The following is an 18,820-nucleotide window of genomic DNA, read 5'->3' as shown; positions in this document are numbered from 1 at the left end:
CTGTCTTTACTCTAACCCTAATCTTGTGTGTGCATGTGTCCCTGATGCTGCGTGACGTGTCAAGAGGATTTAGCTTCCCGGATGACACAATCTTCTTCTTGTTATTCACCCTGTGTGTCTGGTGTTGGGAGCTGTAATGACACAGCATTTGTAAGGAAAGACAATCTGAGGCGGTGCTGTTGTAAATACACATTCATGTTTAATGACATTTAATAGACTATGTACATGAGAGTATAGATTGTTTTCACTTAAGATTCTCAGCTAAAACATTCTTTTTTTTTTTTTCTTTTTTTTTTAAATCGAACACATTCTGCTCGGACGTACAACAAGTGTACAAAGACACATTGACAGGTGCAGTGGTCCACACTATAGAAAAACACAAAAAAACGAGAAACAGTTCAGTGTAACAGTGACGAGCGCTCATCTTGTACGTGCACTAAAGTGCTAGTGTCATGCAAATATTGGACTGATAACTGCCTGGCAGAGATTCATAATTCCTCATTCTCTTCACACGTGTTTTATATTAAAAATAAAGAAAATACACAAATGACAACGTTAGCGTCAGGAGGGGGGGGCGGGGGGGGGGGGGATGACATCATGTGTCTCCGCTTCGCACCACAGAAGCAGAAGTTCTGTTCACAATTCAAACATTTGGAATTGACGCAGTAAAACGTTCGAGTGAAAAATCAAAAGGTGAACGCGTACACAGAGACCAGTGAGGAACTCAAAGCACCGCAGATGCACATTTACTTGGAGTTGTTGCTCCCTGTCAGCAACTAGTAGGGCCACACGCAAAAGAAACAAAAACAATTGAAAACAAAATTATACTGCAAGTAATTTTGCAGAAACATTTGGGGGATGAAAAAGTCATATTTTAAAAACAGTCTTTATTTTTCAAGAAAAAATATTCTCAAACCTTTTTCCAATTTTTTTTTCTGGGGGGTGGGGGGCAAACGTTTGAAGAAAAAGTATGACATTTTGAGAAACTAAATCATACTTTTCAAGAAAAAGTAAAAAGGAATCAATCATAAAATGAATCTTTGAGTGACAGTGATTTTTGGTGAATGACGTACGTTATTCATTTTGTGAAACAGGCTTTAAAAAAACATTTTTACAATAGGTAATCTTACAAAAAATATTTTTGTAGTTTTTTTTTTCATTTATGTGTGTGTGGGGGGGGGGGGTCAAGAAAAGTTGAATTTTTTTCAGGAAGTCAGATTTTAGAAAAAAGGAAGTCATACTTTGAAATATTTTCTAGAAAAAGTAATCTCATGAAAATGAAATGTATATTTGTGAGAAAAAGTAATATTTTGCAAGAAAGAAATTTGGGGAGAGGAATGTATTTTTAGATAACGAGGAATGTTTTTTCAAGAAAATGGTTTTGTTTGGGGAAAAGTAAACCTTTTTCAAGGAAAAAGTCTAGAAATTGATGAGAATAAGTTATAAGCTTCAACAAAAATCCTTAAAATTTCATTAAAAAAAAAATTCCAGAATAAAAGTAAAACAAAAATGAAGAAAAAAATATGAGAAAAAGATATTTTTGGAGAAAAGAATTTTGTGAAAAAAAAGACAATGATTTTTCCAAGAATTCATATTTTTCAAGAGTATATTTTTTTTCTTGAAAAAAATGCAACTGACAAATAATATTTTGACTTTCAGCTCATCGTACAATTAGTTTTTTCTTTTTAGTGTGGCCCAAACACTCCATCGTATGAATTGCGGCGGCCGTAATATATCATTCAAGTCAAACAAATAAGACAAACAAAAAAACATGCACACATATGGACAAAAGACGAACTCAGGTGTGAAGAGGCACCTTTTATGGAAATGTGTGATGATTTCTATTCTTTTGTTCTTGATGATTACAGTACATTTCAAGAAGTTGTGTTGTTTTTGTTCCCCTGAGGGGTCAGCTGGTGTTTCTCAGGTGACCAATGAGCGTCTCAGTCTTATCTGGGGGAATGAATGAGGGGATGACGTCAGAGGTAGAGGACGAACGTCACGCCGGCGCGTCGCCTTCCGGGCCGCTCGTGCGCCGTCCCGGAGGCGGGAAGGTGAACCCCCTCCCGGACGCGGAGCAGGCGGGCGGAGAGAGGTTGGCCCAGCGCGAGGGGGGACGGCGATTGGCCGGGCGGGCCGGGCGCAGGAAACGGGAGTCCAAGGGCGGAGCCACGGGAGAACGGGGTAGGTCCTGTCGATGACAAACGCGATGAAAGGACGAGACCCACTTGCTACTTACTGGACGTGCCATCGGGCCATCACTACACACCGCAACCTCTTGAGTCCAAATTATGGAAATGTCCCAAAGTCAAACTGTGGCCTTCCTAAAACGTATTCACTGGCACATTTCAAGCATTATGAAATGTCATACAACATTGTCTTATAAATATGGTTGTTGACTAATTGTACTTGTCAGCTACGTCAAAAGGAAATTACATTTCCTGTTCTGTGGTTATCATCACACTTTTCAGCAAATACTGTATATTTACAAAATAGCTTTTTTTTTCAAGTCTATGTTTTTCGATATTTTTTTTCTAAAAACAAGATGCAATGTTTTTTCAAGTAAAGCTCCCAATTCTTTTCCACAAAAAAAGTACTAGAAAAGTAATATTTAATGACAAAATATATTCCCCCCCCCCCTCCCCCCAAGTAAACTAACGTTTAATAATGATAATGTTTCGTTTGTTTTTTTGAGAAAAAATGACTTTAAAAGAAGTCAATCTTATGACTATTTTTCAGGGGAAAATTATAACAAAAAATATTTTCAAGATTTTTTTTTCAAGAAACAAGAAAGAACAGTCTTTTTTAAATATTTATTTATTTATTTATTATATCTATTTTTTCTCATTCAGGGAAAATACCTATTTTTCAATAAAACCTATCTTTTTCAAAAGTATTGTTTTCAGCCTCAAGAAAAAAGATGTAAAAGTACTTTTTAAAAATATTTTTGACAAAAAAGAAAACGTTTTTTTTTCCTCATTCAGGGAAAATACCTATTTTTCAATAAAACCTAAGTATTTTTTTCAGTCGTTTTTTAATAAAGCGTGTTTTCAAGAAAAAAGCAAATATTTTAAGAAATAATATATTTCCATGATTTAAAAAAACAACTATATATATATATATATATATATATATATATATTTAAAATAAAATCTAAAGCATCATTTCAATTTAAGATAGACACTGGTAACAAGACCCAAAAGAGGTTTTATCTGTAGTAGCAAAGTAAAGGTGGTGGTGGTCGTGGTGTGCTTCCCATCACACAGCACAGATCATGCAACGACAGTGAGTAAAAAAACACAAACATGAACCACAAAGGAGAAAAAAAATCCACCTTAAAACACCTTTAAAGCATATTTTGTCCATAAATAGACTATTTGAATCCTATTTGGACTGTACTTCTAAAGAAAGGCCAGCGGTATGTCTCAAGGTGGACATTTCCACCTTAAGTGTTCAGTTAAATGACAAACAAGCAACAACAAGATGTGTACTGTCCAAGGTCTTCCGTCGTCTTGTTAATGCCACATTAAGGAATGGGACTGGAAGAGGAAGTGTGAGGGTAAATGTGGGAATAAAATAAAGATAAAGTTAATTAAAAACTAACTCAAGTGGAGGACGTCACAACCTGTCATGAAATAGTGACAAACACTCCAAAGTACATTTGGAGTGCTTTCGTCACATGAAGCTTTAAAGGAACATACCGCATGATTGATCATGCAAAATTGTGGCTGCGTGTCGTGCTGAACTCCAGAGGGCGCTAAAGAGCTCCACTGGCAAAACAGCAGTACAACAGTTACTCAATGACATGACCTGGAAAATTCATACAGATCCCTGATTTTCTTTTTAAGGTACACATTTTTAATGAAAAAACAACAACATCATTTTTCAAGGAAAATGCTCTTTTTCTATAGTAATTGTTTAGTTTTTTTTGGGGGGGGGGGGGAATCTTATGAAAATAAAGTCATATTTTCACAAGAATCCAGATAAAAAAATGTTTTCAAGAGAAAAGTAATAAGAAAAAAATGCAACATTTTTCAAGAGTAAAAAGTCCACTTGCCAAGAAATCATATTTCTCTCAAAAAGGCATAATTAATGAGAATAAAGTGCTATTATTTCTAGAAGAAAGTAATATTTTTACAAGGACATAAGTGATATTTGTGAAAAAAGTAATATTTTCCAAGAAACAAAGTAGCAATTGCACAACAATAAAGTTGTATTTAGAAGAAGAAATACTTTTACGAAATAAATGAAAATCTTTCTTAAAAGACTCATATTTCTTTCATGAAACAAGTTCTATTTTTTGAGTCCAGGTTAAAAACCCTTCTTTTTTCGTATGCCTTTTAGAGCATTTCCACTTTAAAATGATTTTTCCTGCACTGTGCGCTGTTTTGATTGGATTTTTATTTTTCTCTTTATTTTCAATGTTTATAAGCTGTTTTTTAAGTGCTTTTCATGTAAAGCACATTGTGTTACATTGTGAAAGAAATTAGCTATATAAATACATTTGCTTTGGTTTTGCGAAAGTCATATTTTTGGTGTTTAAAAGCCATATTTCAAGGATAAGAATAAATTAATTTTCTTTTTTTCCACAATAAAAAGGTATCTGCCAAAGTAACAAATCTTTTTGGAAAGAAAAAATACTATTTCAGAATCAGAATCATATTATTGAAGAAAAAACAATTGATATTTTCAAAATAAAAAAAATTCTTTTTTATTTATTTATTTATTTATTTTTAAAAGAGTGTTTTGTGGGAAAGACATTGAAAAACAAGTTGCCTTTTCCAAGTGAAAAAGTATTAATTTTGTGAAAATAAAGTTCTTTTTTTCCCAAGAAGAAAGAGGAAAACAAAAGTTGTAACCCCAGAAAATGATTACATCGCATCATAATTGGCTATACAGTGGTACTGCAACTTAAGAGTGACCTGCCTTAAGAGTTTTTTGAGATACGAGTTTGGCCTATTATTTGTTTTGAATTGCGAGGAAAATAATTAGCTACGAGCGCTAGCTGGCCAGTGGCGGTTCTAGATGAATTTTAGCGGCGGAGGGGGGGGGGTGTTTAAGGCACAGTGTTAAGGGGGTGCTGTCCCCCAGTCTCCTTTGCCATTCACCCAAACCAGGAGGAAGTGCTTAGACCGGTTTTACCGAATGCGGAAGTAGATTGCGCATATACTGGATTACCACTTCACTTTGACGAACATCTGTTATTTTAACGCTGACGCATAATGGGAAACACAACAGACGGGCTAACGAAATTAGCATTGATATGGCGGTAGTCCCATAAACCTTTAAACGCCATACAGAATTTAAACACAAATGGTAGGAACACACGCAGACAGAGCACACAACAATGCTCACAGGCAGCTTAGTTTCTGGGTTTCATTATCAAATCTATGCATAGTGTCTGTGTATTTTCCTTCCCCTTGGTGGCCAGGTCGCACACACCAGAAGGAGCAGCACAATGTCTATTGAATGAAAGTGTGAAATCATGATGCACAAAGTGTTTAATTCTTGTTTCTTGATGTTCTATCGAATGAAGTTATTGCTGTATGTTTTTTTTTTTTTAAAGTACAAGACAGTAGAATGCTATTTTTCGTATTAAAAAACACATTAAAAACAATTTTGGGGATACCGGACTGGATTAGTGGCATTTCCATTCATTTCAAAGGGGAAATCTGATTTGAGAGATACGAGGGTTTTGAGTTACAAGCGTGATCACGGAACGAATAAAACTCATAAGTTATTGTACCACTCTAGTACATTTTACACCCCCACAAAAAAAAACAAAAAAACAAAAATCATATATGGTTTAGAATGAATTTGAACACTCAGAGACACCTTTTGATGACGTATGCCGACGCAACAGCAGCATGATCCTTTAAAGGGGGACTGAGGGTACACGAGAACCTTTGCCATCGTTCTGCCCGTGGCCCTGTGAAGCATGCGTTCAAATGACTGACAGGATGACGGGATGAGAAGGGGTGATTGTCCGTGTGTCTCGGAGGAGGAGGAACTTACATCGTGGAGACTTACAGTCCCCATGGAGTTGTTAGTATGACAGTGTGCTTCTGGAGCAAACACGTGAGGAGAGGGGGGGGGGATAGACAAACCAGGAAAGGTTAAGTCGAGGAAGACGAGAGGGTGACCTGGGGATAAAAATAACAGGAAGAGCTGGCAGCGGTACAGTACGACCGGTCGCCATGTTGGATAAGGGCGAATCGTTACGCTGTAAAAGAGTCATGTTAGAAAGAGCACAATAAGAAAACCAATTGTTGAGTGAGAGTCTCAAGGACAAAGGCTGTAAAAGACACTGCCGGAAATACCCAAAGGGTGCGTTCACACCGGACAAAAATGGAACTATTCGTGCGACACGATGAGATATAAAGTTAACGCAAATGTGTGATTAGGCGCAAATCCGTGCCGGGTGACGTGAATGACACGTTTGACACGAAGTGAGTCCGGCAAATGCAAAAAAAAAAAAATGCGCTTCTTCGTTGATTCGCTCGAGTTTAAATTTTCCAACTCGAGCCACAAATTCATGCGATGCTGATTTGCGACAGCCGATCGGTGTCGCAAATATAAACAGCGTCCTGGAGTTGTTAAGCAGAACAATGGAGAATAAAATCATCTTTTCATAACTCTTGCTACCAATAACGGGACCGTACAAAAAAAAAGAGCAGGCCTGGAGAATGGTAAACAAGGAAGTTGGCGTATGGTGGTAAGCATATTTATGTTACTTGTTTATAGCTGTCGGCTGTACTTTACTATTAACCAAAGCTAGCAATAGCATTAGCCACAACACACAGTCTCTATTAGGAAATATTAGAAATGGTGTTGGTATCTACCAGGGGAAGCCCCTCCTCTTCTCCGGTACGTGTGGTGCGAGTGAAGCAAATTCACATTTGGTGTATGCAGAACTCCCACGGTAGAACTAAAGTAACACAAGGCGAAGGTTCTCTTCGCATCCGGCGTGAACGCAGCATAAAAAAGGTTTGTGGAAGATGTTTTCTCATCGGGATGTAGGAAATGTTCGGTTGGTTTCTTCGTCCTCCTCTTCTTAGAGCAGACATCAGCTTGTATTTGTATTATATCATTGCATGCAAGTTTTTTTTTTTAAATTGTATCAATTTTTTTTCTCATGGCGCTTGTCCTGTCTCTTGTGTACTAACCCGTTAACATTTGTCCCCTGACGATTGTCTGAGCGATTTAGCAAAACATAATGGCTAGGCTCCTAGCTAATGTCCTCTCTGCAACATACTTCAGCTTCAGAAGAGCTGATCCAAGCAACAAAAGTCATTTAATTAGCCAGTCCTTCAATGATTGTGTTAATTCTATCATGCGTAGACGCACAAAAAGTGTCAATAAGCCATGCCTGAAAAGACACAGAAAGTTTGCTATTTTGGTTTTAAGAGGCCATTTTTTTCCATTTTCAAGGGGCTATCAAACACAAAGAGATTTTGTTTGCTATCACATTTGAACTACATACAGTATACGAGACACATGTCTAAATGCAAAGTCTGATTAACTTGCCTTAAAAACGCTAATGATGAAGTGTCCGTGATTATTACCCCACAGCTTTTTGAAATTAATTGTATTTTCTTTGCTTTGGTGAAGATTGATTCTTGTTAAGAGGATTATCTGCAACTTTACCAAAATACTCTTCGGCTAATCCTGAATTACGATGAATCGTTACGCTCATTTATTCGCATGATCCCTTTCATATCTTGGCTGAGCCGACACATTGATTTGGTCAAGAGAAATTCCAACATTTCCATTAAAGTGAGACTCGAATCCCAGTGCAAGTCATGACAATTGTTTCCTAAAACTCCAGAACCCTGTAAGGATCTCTACCTAATCAAATTGAAATCAGAGAAAAAGTAAGGTCATAATTGTGGCCTATGAGGCACTGCTCAGGAAGGTTAGAGACATCTCTATTAACATCGAGCACATCCAACCTTCTCCTGAAGCCCGCAACTTTAAGACTATTCTTCATGACTTGACTTGAATCAGAACAAATTTCCCAATTTTATGACTGGGGACTTGTTTGGCTAATATTCATGAAAGACTGGACTTGACTTTTAGCAGTATCTTACCGTACAAGAAGCACAAATAAGTGAGTTTTTCAGCAAATAGCTGGGGTTTAGATTCCATGGGGGGGGGGGGGGAACAAAATAGCTTGAACCATGAATATGCGGGTGAATACTGTATATATATATATCATTTAAAGCTATAACCATTTGTTTATTATTAAGAATCCATACTAAGTCTATCTACCTCCATGCATCCGGGCTGTGCTCTCTCTGGGTCGGCCAGCTTGTTTCCCACTCCTCCTGCCTGCATCCTCCTCTCGTCTTGTAGCTTCTTGTTGAGGATGCGGGCGGCGTTCTCGGCCAGCGTGTACCCCGGGGGCGCTGACAGGTCCTCCCGAATGCTCACCACCTCGGCGTTCCGGTCACCCTCCGTTTCCACTATCAGCTGCACGGGGCTGGGCGAGCGGCCCCTGGCGCTCCTGGGGTCGGGGCTGGGCTCGGTGGCAGTTGCGGTTGCGGGGCGGCAGTGGCTGGGGGACTTGTTGAACTTCTGCATGGCGTCGTAGACGACTGGCGTGTGGTCGATGATGTTGAAGAGGCTGGAGAGGCCGTCGTTGATGGTGGTGTGGACTGGGCTGTCCCGCGTGGTGGTGGAGCGCGCCCAAGCCGACTCGCTGTTGCCTTTCTGAGGAGTGGTGGGGGTGGCGGCGCGGCTGGTGTTGGGTATCTCCGCCTTGTTGGACGAGGACATCTTGCGCTGAAGTTTGGGCGAGCCGTACTTCGGCGAGCAGCAAGGCCGCTCAAACTTATTCTGGATGACGGGCGAGTACTGGACCTTCCTGGTATTCCGCGACGGGGACGAGATGGGGGTGCCACCACCTTTCGGGGTGAGGCAGCGGTGGGGGCTGCTGGTCAGGTTCCTCAACAGGTCCGTCTGTAGACCCACGCTGATGGTCTGCGTGGTCTGAGTGCCTCGCGTGGTAAAGCCGTTGGTTTGGCAGGCTGTGTCCCGGACCACGGGCCCAGGTGGGGAGCAGATGGCTTTCCTCACAGAAATGGCCACCTCCTTCATGTCATCACTCATGTTCCGAGAGAGCTGGAGCTCCAGCGAGGAGGCGTAACCCACAGTGGGGCAAATGGGGGACTGGTTCGGAGAAGTCCTTAACCCCCCGGATTCTAGAAGGCCACATGGCCACCTTCCGCCAGTGAATACCTCATCTGACCCGCTAGCTGCCTCCCCGTCGCCTCTTGCCTTGCTCCCCTTTGTGTAAAGGAGGTCAGACTCTGGCTCTGGCACAGATCTGGTGGGGCTGTGGAGGATGTGGACCCCATAGGCGTCTGCTCCCACGCCCGACCGGCTGTTCAGGGTGCTGGTGGTGGTCAGGCTGGCGCTGGTGGTTAGGAACCAGGAGGGCGGTTGGAGGGACTCCCTGACCGGGTCCGCTCCCCTCGTTTCTGAGGGTTTGTCAACCCACGCCTCTCGAGCGGAGCCCGGGTCGTCGGCGGTGGATGACGGGAAGTCCCAGCCCTTGTTGTTGAACTCCTCAATGTACTTGAGGTCATCCGGTGAAAGGGGCGGAGTGACGTCATCTTGGCCTCGCTCACTGTGGCGCATCTTATCGGGGAGGAACGGTGAACTGTCCATCAGACGCTGGAAATCGCTCATGGAGCACACCGACTTGGCTCTGGATGGGATGCACAAGCAAAATGGCTCAACAACGGCTCATCAAATCAAATGTATTTATATAGCAGTCTTCATACATTAAAAATGGAACACAAAGTGCTTTACTTACAGGGATACAAACAGACAATAAAAATAGCCAGAAAAATACAAAAAGCCACCCCACCCATAAATGCAAACACACCCATACATATATGCCCGCATGAACAAACACACACAGCACACTTTGACTAATGGTGCAGATATATATGGCAAGGCACTGAGCGTCCAAGTGAGCAAAGACAACCTGTGGGAGTCATTCACACTAAGAGGTGCCACAGCCCGCAGCCGCAGAGGACGGCGCCACAGAGACCACCGCAACCCGGGTAGAACGGGGTGGGCTCTTCACATTGTGCAGAGCCCCCCAGTCCCCACGGTCCGGGGAAACTGCAGGATGACATCTCCGTGGGCAGACCGAACACACCTCCCAGTGTGGAGGCTCCTATCACGAGACACTGGAGTCAAACTTAAAAAGAGGTAGGACAGGACAAAAACCTGAAGGACAATAGGAAATACAATGAAATAAGAAAAACAAATAAATGAATAAATAAGTGAGTAATAAATAAATGTCTCAATAAATAATAAAGAAATCAGTTAAAAGCTAAACCAAACAGGTAGGTCTTGAGCCTACTGTTAAAAGCATCAACAGTCTCTGCGGCCCTGATGCCCTCCGGCAGGCTGGTCCAAAGATGCATTTCCACCCAAAGTGCACTTTTAGTTCTTGGCACTTGTAGTTCCTGGAACTAAAAGTTTCAAGTCACTGCAGACCCAAAGGTTCCTGGACCCCTGGAAGCACTATCCCCCCCGAGCAGGGTCTTCTTTGGCCCCCGATAAATTACCTCAGAATCGAAATGCACGATAAGTCGTCTCGTCAAGGGGTCACATCTTGTTTTTATGTGAATCTTGCACCAGCAGCTGCAAGCTCACCTAAGCAAACTGCCGCCGCCCATCTCCTCATCATGGTACAACTCCGCAGCGCCTTCTCTCTCGGAAATCACATTGAGGGCCTAGAAGACAAAAAGTGCCATAACTATGCATCCATTACATATACATTTTCTAGACCGTTTGTGCTCCTCACAAGGCATAGAGACACGCAAGCATTCACACCTACATACAATTTAGAGTGTTTGTTTCATCTGCACAGTAATTTTCTACCATTTATCCTGTTCAGGGTCGCGGGGAAGGCGGACTCACCTTGGACTGGTTGCCGGCCATTCGCAGGACACATTCACACCTAAGGTCACTGAGCAAACACTGAGGAAAATGTCCAAAGCTGCGAGCTTTACCTCCTGCATACAGGGGAACCTCTTCTCACCCTGCAGCCTGCAGGGCGGGGGGACCTCCAGACCGGCGAGGGGATCCAGAGACAGAGCGTCCAAGAAGGGACTCTCCGTCGGGCTTCTCAGTTTCACGAAGGCAGACCCCCCTTGCTCCGCGAGCACGGCATCCGAGTCGGAGAGGGAGCGGACGGGCGGCACCGGGACAGGGGCGGCGGCCCGCGGGGAACGCGGGGAGCGGGCGCCGGTAAATGAGCCGCCGTCCTCGGTGCCCTCACCTTGCCGGCAGTTCAGCTCCCTCTGCAGCTGACACATGGACAAAGGTATTGGGACACTTTGTGAAGAATGCACCTGTTCCCTGTTATATGAGCCCTCTTTTTCTCAGTTGGGTCTGTTGGGTTCTTGCATTGCGTGGATTGCTTAACCTTAGTTATTAGTTATTTAAGTTATGGTTATGTTGCTTAATAATTGTTAAAAAAAAAAAGTTAAAGATTTCCGCATATTAACATTTTTTTTCAAATATTTTCCCCATGGTTCCTGTGCAAAGTGTTTATGTAATAATAATAATAATAATAATAATATATTACTATAATGGCACATGCTAATAATGAAACAATTATAGATATTTCAAATGTAACAAATTTGCTATATGTTCAATTATTTCTATAAACGTTTTACAATTATGTTTTCATACTTTCAATGCATAGTGATGACTGATAATACAAAGACATCATGTATAATTAAATATGATGATTAAAAGGTCTTATGTACCTTGTTGTTTTATTTATTATGTATGCTATATCTATGTAGAATTTTTAATTATTCATAGGGTTCCAATGCACAGTGTTGACATAATGACATATCACTGTGATTAAATCTAACAAAAATATTTGTATGCAATAAAAGGTTTGACATTACAGTGTATGACATAATATTTTTAAATATTATTTATATATATTTATTATATATTTTTGTATCAACTATCTTTTCAAAGTGATGCAAATATCGTGACATAACACAATAATTCAATCTGATTTTTTTTTTAAAATTATCCCCCAAAAAACAACTCACCAAAAAGTGAAAAAGTCTAACCAAATCGTGACGGACTCCTCACCCTGTCCATCTTGTGGTGGAGTTCACGGGTGCCTCCGTCCCACTCCTGCCTCTGCCGCTCAAACTGCTCAAGCAGCTCGGCCCTCTCGCGGCTCCATCGCTTCTCGCCGTGCTGCAGGCGCCAGCGCAGGTCCAGCGAGGTGTTGTGGCTCTCGGCCAGCAGGCGCCGGTGCTCCTCGCGCTCCTGCTTCAGCGCCCACTCGCCGTCCCGGGACGACGCTTCTCCTTCGCCCCCCTGAGCTTGGCCTCGCGCTCTCCCTCGCGCCTCCTCCTCCACCTGCACGACACGCGCGGTTATTACTCAAGTGCTGTCCTGGTTCAGCTATCGTCACATCACGATATGCAACAAGATTAAAAGTACCATAAAGTTCTGTTTTTGTTGAATAAGAGCTTTTTCTTTATGAACAGGCTTTGCTTAGACTTTGTCTAAAGGTGTGGCAGGGAGGCTCTGGAAAGTGGAGTCATATACAGTGGTGCCTTAGAGTGAGTGCCACTCTATGATTATTTTATGTATTTTTGTTTTTTGAGATAAGAGCCGTTTAGCCGATTTTTTTTTGCTTTGACTTGCAAGCCAAAATTTGAGATTTGTATGGTGGCAGTGAACGCAACTCAACCCACTTCAGTTAGTTTAGTGCTAAAAAACAATGTATACGAGTGCCATCGGTGTTGCGGTGTTATAACCCTTTAAACAACAGCTATTTAAACACAAAGAGTGGAGCAACAAAGGTAGACAGACATTATAACAATACTCACAGGCATCTATTCTTTATCCTCTGTGAAGAACGACTGATATTACTGCAGCTTACTGAGCAATTGTGACCATCTCCTTCATGTATATCCGCATGTCTGCATTATACTGCTCCCAGGTGGCTAAGGAGCGCACACCAGAAGGAGCAGCCTCATGTCCGTTCAATTGAAGCAAAAAAATGAGCAAAAACTGTATAATTCTTTACCTTCTATTTAATTATGTCATTACTGTGAAGTAAATTATTATAGTGCTGTTTCATTAAAAAACATATTACAAACATTTTTGTTGTTTGTTGGGAGGCTGGAACGGATTAAAGGACTTTCCATTGTATTCAATGGGGAAAGATGATGTCAGATACAAATGTTTTGAGTTAAGAGTGTAGTCATGCATCACAAGGCACCACCGTATACAGGGATTCGCAAACTGTGCACATTTGCATTGTCCCACATTTACATTATGTTTGACTTTTTCGTGCACCAACTAATACCATCATGCTGGCATGCTAACAATTACGATTATTCATGTCTTAAAGGCTCCCTCCTACCAATGATTACCAAACTGCAAATGTGAAGGGCAGCGCACCAGCGAGCAGCACGCGATCAGAGCCAGCTACGTCAATTAACTCTCACGGAGGGGCCCGTTGACCTCGGTGTGGCTCCGTGCAACGATACGGAGCGTGCAAAACCGCACAGATTAAGAGTGAGCCCGGATGGATAATCGCCCTCCCAAAATCCCTCAGAACAAAATTTCCTTAATTGGTTCCCACTGTTGTGTGTTATTCGGCGAGCTCTGAGAAAAGTTGTGCGCGTGTGTGAGTGTGTGTTTTTATGATGACATCACGTCATAGATGACATCATAGCTGCGATACGAGTTAGTGCATCACAGTAGGAAAGTGACAAGGGGATCTTGGTGGAATTTTCTAAAAAAGAAACATCGAATGAGCACTCTAAAATCCTCCGTAAGAAATACATTACTGAAAAAAAAAAAATTACTAAAGTACATGACCTATTCGACTGCCCACACTTCTCACAACGTTGGATTTGCGCCCTATTTAAGTCAAGTCGTTTAGGGAAAGTTAAAACACCACAGTAATTTTTAGGGAGTCGACTTGGAGAACACTTTGGAATTTCTGCCCGTATGAGCTTATTTGTGGATATTTTTAGCTGAAACCTGTCAGCGAATCGAAGAAGGGCTTCTCCTAGTAGTAGATCAAAGGGAATAAAGTGTGCACACACACATATATATATATATATTTCGCAATAAAACAATAATGTAGTTTGACAATAGTGTTGAAAATGATTTTTTAAAATATTTTTAAAAATATTAAAGATTTGTTAAAAAAAACAAAATGCTTATTATTATAATTAGTTATTTTTCAAAGATTTTTTTAAAAAACTCTTAATAATCTCTTTTTATATACCTTTAATCTGATTGAGGAGATTCCGCTAATTACACTCCCACACCACCAACGACAACATGTTCACTGTCGCCTCTTTGTGTTCCGTCCTATTTAAGGTCGAGCTGCGCGGCCATCTGCGCGTACCTGAGTGAGTTGGCACTTCATCGCGGCCCATTTCACCTCCCAGGCGGCTTTGTCGTTGGCGTAGGCCTGCTGCAGTTGGCAGCGCCGCGTGTCCTCCTCGCGCAGCTCCTCACGGAACTGCTCGAGCAGGGTGCGCAGCGCCTGCAGCATTCGCCGGTTCTCCCCAAACTGCGAACATGATGGGTGTAAGTAATCATTAAAAAATAAAAATAAAAAAAATAAAAAAGATTTCCAGGTCATTTTAGCAAGGTTAATTATCATTTAAATGCAAAAACAAGCTTACAAGTAACTGTTGTAAATGGTAACACTCCCAACAATAAAATGTTGAGTAAGAAGATTACTGACGTTGAGAAGTTTGTAAAAAAAAATAAAAAATAAATAAAAAAAAATTCTTAAAGGACTCATTATTTTTTAAAATAATTATTAACCAAGGACCAAATACAAATAAAGGACATGGAGTCCCTGTTGATATTATTTACCGGTTGTTAAGATAAAAAGATAAATACATACTTTTAAAAAAAATAATAAAACACTTTAAAAATGCTTTAAAATTATGTATTTTAATCAAAATGAAACAAAAATAATAAAAACTTATAAATTCATTTTTATTTACAACAAAAATGGTTTAAAGTTTATATATATATATATATATAATGAAATATTATTAACTATAATTATCCCCATACAGAAAAAACAACATCATTTGCCTTTTGTCAAAATAAAATAAAAAGAAATTCATACAAAAATAGATTTTAAAAAGAAAATACTTCAATAATTAGTTTTCAAATATTTTTTTAAATTAAAAATTTAAATATAGTATCTATCTTAGGTATCTTAATTTTGTTTTATTTCTGTTAAACTATGCTGCAGGCCAATGAAAAACACCTCTGGCTTATCGTAACTATAGCTATATCGTAACTATAGGCAATACACACAAAAAATCCAGAGAAAAAGCAAAAAACAGATTGAGGTGGTGAGTTAGTGTTCAGCTGCTTTGTCCCATCTGATCCTGTTTTTGTGCTGAGTCTGGATTTTTGATTCATTTTTAGACCATATTTTCCATACACTGGATTGGTCCAAATTCCAGACTATGGGATTACCTGTTGCTGGTACTGCAAGTGTCCATCGGGCGACACGGATGGGAGAACGGACCCTCCGTTGCCCTCAGTCTGCTGCATCATCCCACCCAGCTCGGGGACGCCTTCCAACTTCTCCACCTGCATAGACAAATAAATGCCACCACCTTAAAATCACAGGAATTACAGAGTCGAGATCCCGCCAAAGAATACACACTCACTTGCTAAGATTGCGGCTCTCCTTTCTGACGTGCGAGGAGGGCATTACATTATATTACAAATACAAAATGTGAATATCATCTACAAATCTGTCTCATCTGTTCATTTTAAAAGTCAAATGTGAGCCTTGAGCACAAAAGTTTGCCCACCCCTTCTTCCCATGCTCACCAAGATGAAGTCTCACAATATTTGCTGACCTCAAGCTGCGCGCCGTCGTCGGGAGATGCGCCATCCCTGCTTCCGAGCCTCCAACGCACCAGGATGGACTTGAGCTTCATGTAGAAGATGGCTGTGTTGCGTCGGAAGAGGCGAATTTCTTGCTGCAGGGAGGCTCGCTCCTGAGCCCAGCAAGCTTCCGGACCCTGGAGGAGGCCAGGCAGCTCCAGACGCGGGCGCTGGGGGTCCGGACGCGACCGCTCATCCTCCTGCAAAAACCAAAACATCGGGACCATCAAATCAAATAACTGCCGCACTCCACAAATAGGAAGTCAGGGGCATTTATTAACTCGACTGCAGATGCGAGAAGGTGTCTATTTAGGGATGGCTTTATTTGTAAATATTAAACAATGTTAGTTGTATATTACAATTTATGTTAAATGAATGTGGAGTTTGAAACAAAAACAAGAGAAAACAAGGGGAAAACAACTATTGTGGCACATAAACATACACAACATTATGGAGAGACTACACAGTCAGTCAACTGGAACGCTATTTGTTGCTAAACACAAAGGGGCAGATAACGGCTAACTGCAAATGGCTAACTGCTAACGGGTAACTGCTGAAAGCTACCTGTTAATAACTAAGTGCTAACAATTAATTGGTAACGGCTAACTGCAAAAAGATAAATGCCAATGATAACTGCTCATGGTTAATAGCTAAATGCTAACAGCTAACTGTTAACGGTGTAACATCGTCTTTGATACTGCTTAGGACAGAGTGCACACTCTAGTATGAGACTGATAGCATGCCTCCGGAGGTGCTTCTTTTTTGGTTAGCAACTGCGTACAAAAGGGCTCAAGACTTAATTCTTTAAACTGAGGCAGACTGGGCAGAACAAATAAGTGCCGGAACATAAACATGAAGGTACACAATACTGTGGAGCGACCACACGCCAGAGTCTAAAGATAGACCAAATGCTAATGGTGCTGCTGTTTTGGTTAGCAACAGAGCTCAATGACGCTCAGCAGTTAACTTTTTAAACTGAGGAAAATTGGATGGAAAAAATGTGCATGCTTCCCAAGAATATAAACATGTCTGCACACGACACTGCAGCACCACCATATGCTTGAGCCTAATAGAATGTTCATCGTGCTGCTGTTTTGGTTGGCGACAGAGTTCGAGTATGTGTGACGTATCGCCCTTGAAACATAAGCATGGACGCACACAACATTGTGGAGCGACCACATGTCGGAGTCTACTGCAAAGCTGCCACTTTGGTTCGCCACATAGTTCAAATGGGCCCGTCAATTAACTCTTTCATGTTCATGTTTAAACTAACTCAGTACTCTTTTTTTTTTTTCCCCCTTGATGGGTAAAAAAAAGGAGGGAGGCATTTATGGATGATACATACAAGGAATAATAATTGTCCATATATTGGAGGCAGGGCCATTATTTGAGAAAATCAAATCAAAGAAATCTCCAAGAATAAGAAAAAGTTTTTTTTCTCATACCTGAGGCAACGAGACAATCGGAGAGTCCCGTTCGTCCGCAGCGATTCTCGGCCGCCGTTCGTGTTCCGGACGAAGGTTCACGTCGAGAGCGGGCGCCTCCCGCAGCTGCGCGCAACAAAAACGAGTCTTACTTTTGTCACATGAGAAGAATACGCCGATCATTTTGGGAAAGGCCCTCAACTCTCTTGCTATGGTGCAGGTTAAATGACCTGTTTTAAATCTCAAAAGAAAAAAGATTTGAAACAAACATTTGCATAAGACACCCCCAATTTTACACACAAACAGTGCGGGTACGCGTTTATTTTTTTGCATAGTTACTATAAACATGCAGCAGGTCACATTGACTCATTCAAATTTTTGGGTGTAGCGGAAAAAGAAACATGACAGGAGAGTTAAGGAAACAAACTGTATAATAAACGTATGCTCGCGTTAAAGGTTCAGGAAGGTCACAATGCGACCTGGTTTGTCGGTCAAATGTTTGCGCTAATCCCGCCTCATTCCCTCCCCACCTCTCGGATTATGGAAGGAGCACACGCAGATGTGCTGTAATAGTTACATCACATTCAACCAATTGTACACTTGAACTGACTGTGTGTGTGCGTGTCTAAATTGTGAGGCACCAAGGTGATTGAGTTATTGATGCAAAACGAGACTCAAATCATGGAGGTTTTTTTTTTTGATTTTGTTTTTTTAATCAATTCAAGCAGGAAAGCAAGCAAAGTGAGGGGTGGCAGTGAAGAGTGAAATAAATCATCCTAACTGTGAGTCACTAGACAAGCTGGAATAAGCAGCATAAATAAATGGGAATTTGTCGTCCGCTGTTCAGAAAACTATTTTTAAAAATATATTCCAAAGTCATGTATTATTTTAAATCGACACTTTTTTTTAACAGTGCGGTTACCCTATTTCCTGACATAGAGGCCCAGCTGTGTGTTTTTTACTTAACTGCAGAGGGTACCAGTTATCTGTTAGTAGCAAAGCATTATTAGAGGGGCAGGCTTTAATTTCTACAAATGGATTTAATTACAATATAATAATAGATTGTTGCTGTACTGCTAAAGTTTGTGACTTTTATTTTATAACTATTTTTATATAACAAATTAATTTATATTTTGGCTTCAAACAAAAAAAATTAGGCGCAGGGCTTCATTTTTACAAATACATTTTTGATAACACTACTGATTTTTTTTTATGTTTTCAATAATGAAATGAGACCTAATTAAAATAAAATAGCATATGGTTGCTGTATCGATGCAATTAGTAATTTTCTTCACAATTGTTTGTGTCTTAGATGAAAATGTAAAAAAAAACAACAACAAAAAACGCACATTTATTGGGGGTTTATTTTTACCAATGCATTTTTATTATAATAATATGTATATATGTATATATACAAATACATGTCCCCACAAATTAATGCCACTTAA

At 40.7% G+C, this 18,820-nt stretch overlaps 1 protein-coding gene across 7 annotated transcripts in view; it reads right to left on the bottom strand.

Annotated features, from left to right (window-relative positions):
• Positions 1–177: 177 nt before the first annotated feature.
• The window catches only part of LOC133489333 (microtubule cross-linking factor 1), a 40,828-nt gene continuing 22,185 nt past the window's right edge, over positions 178–18,820 (bottom strand). For 2 of the 7 annotated variants that reach the window (XM_061798326.1, XM_061798328.1), the window contains 9 exons: positions 17,394–17,498; positions 15,921–16,148; positions 15,529–15,645; positions 14,429–14,596; positions 12,139–12,414; positions 11,034–11,330; positions 10,675–10,754; positions 8,272–9,712; positions 178–2,191 (listed from right to left, as the gene is read on the bottom strand). In XM_061798326.1, the coding sequence (XP_061654310.1) occupies positions 2,000–2,191; positions 8,272–9,712; positions 10,675–10,754; positions 11,034–11,330; positions 12,139–12,414; positions 14,429–14,596; positions 15,529–15,645; positions 15,921–16,148; positions 17,394–17,498 (2,904 nt within the window). In that variant the 3' untranslated portion in view covers positions 178–1,999. Of the gene's footprint in view, positions 2,192–3,187; positions 5,930–6,015; positions 6,066–8,271; positions 9,713–10,674; positions 10,755–11,033; positions 11,331–12,138; positions 12,415–14,428; positions 14,597–15,528; positions 15,646–15,920; positions 16,149–17,393; positions 17,499–18,820 lie in introns of those variants that run through there. The other 5 variants (XM_061798329.1, XM_061798332.1, XM_061798330.1 and 2 more) reach the window with 5 other exon arrangements.

Source organism: Phyllopteryx taeniolatus, chromosome 14 (assembly GCF_024500385.1).
Source record: "Phyllopteryx taeniolatus isolate TA_2022b chromosome 14, UOR_Ptae_1.2, whole genome shotgun sequence".
NCBI classification, from domain to species: domain Eukaryota; kingdom Metazoa; phylum Chordata; class Actinopteri; order Syngnathiformes; family Syngnathidae; genus Phyllopteryx; species Phyllopteryx taeniolatus.
The sequence above is the reverse complement of the archived record's forward strand: the minus strand, read 5'-3'. Positions and strand labels throughout refer to the sequence as shown.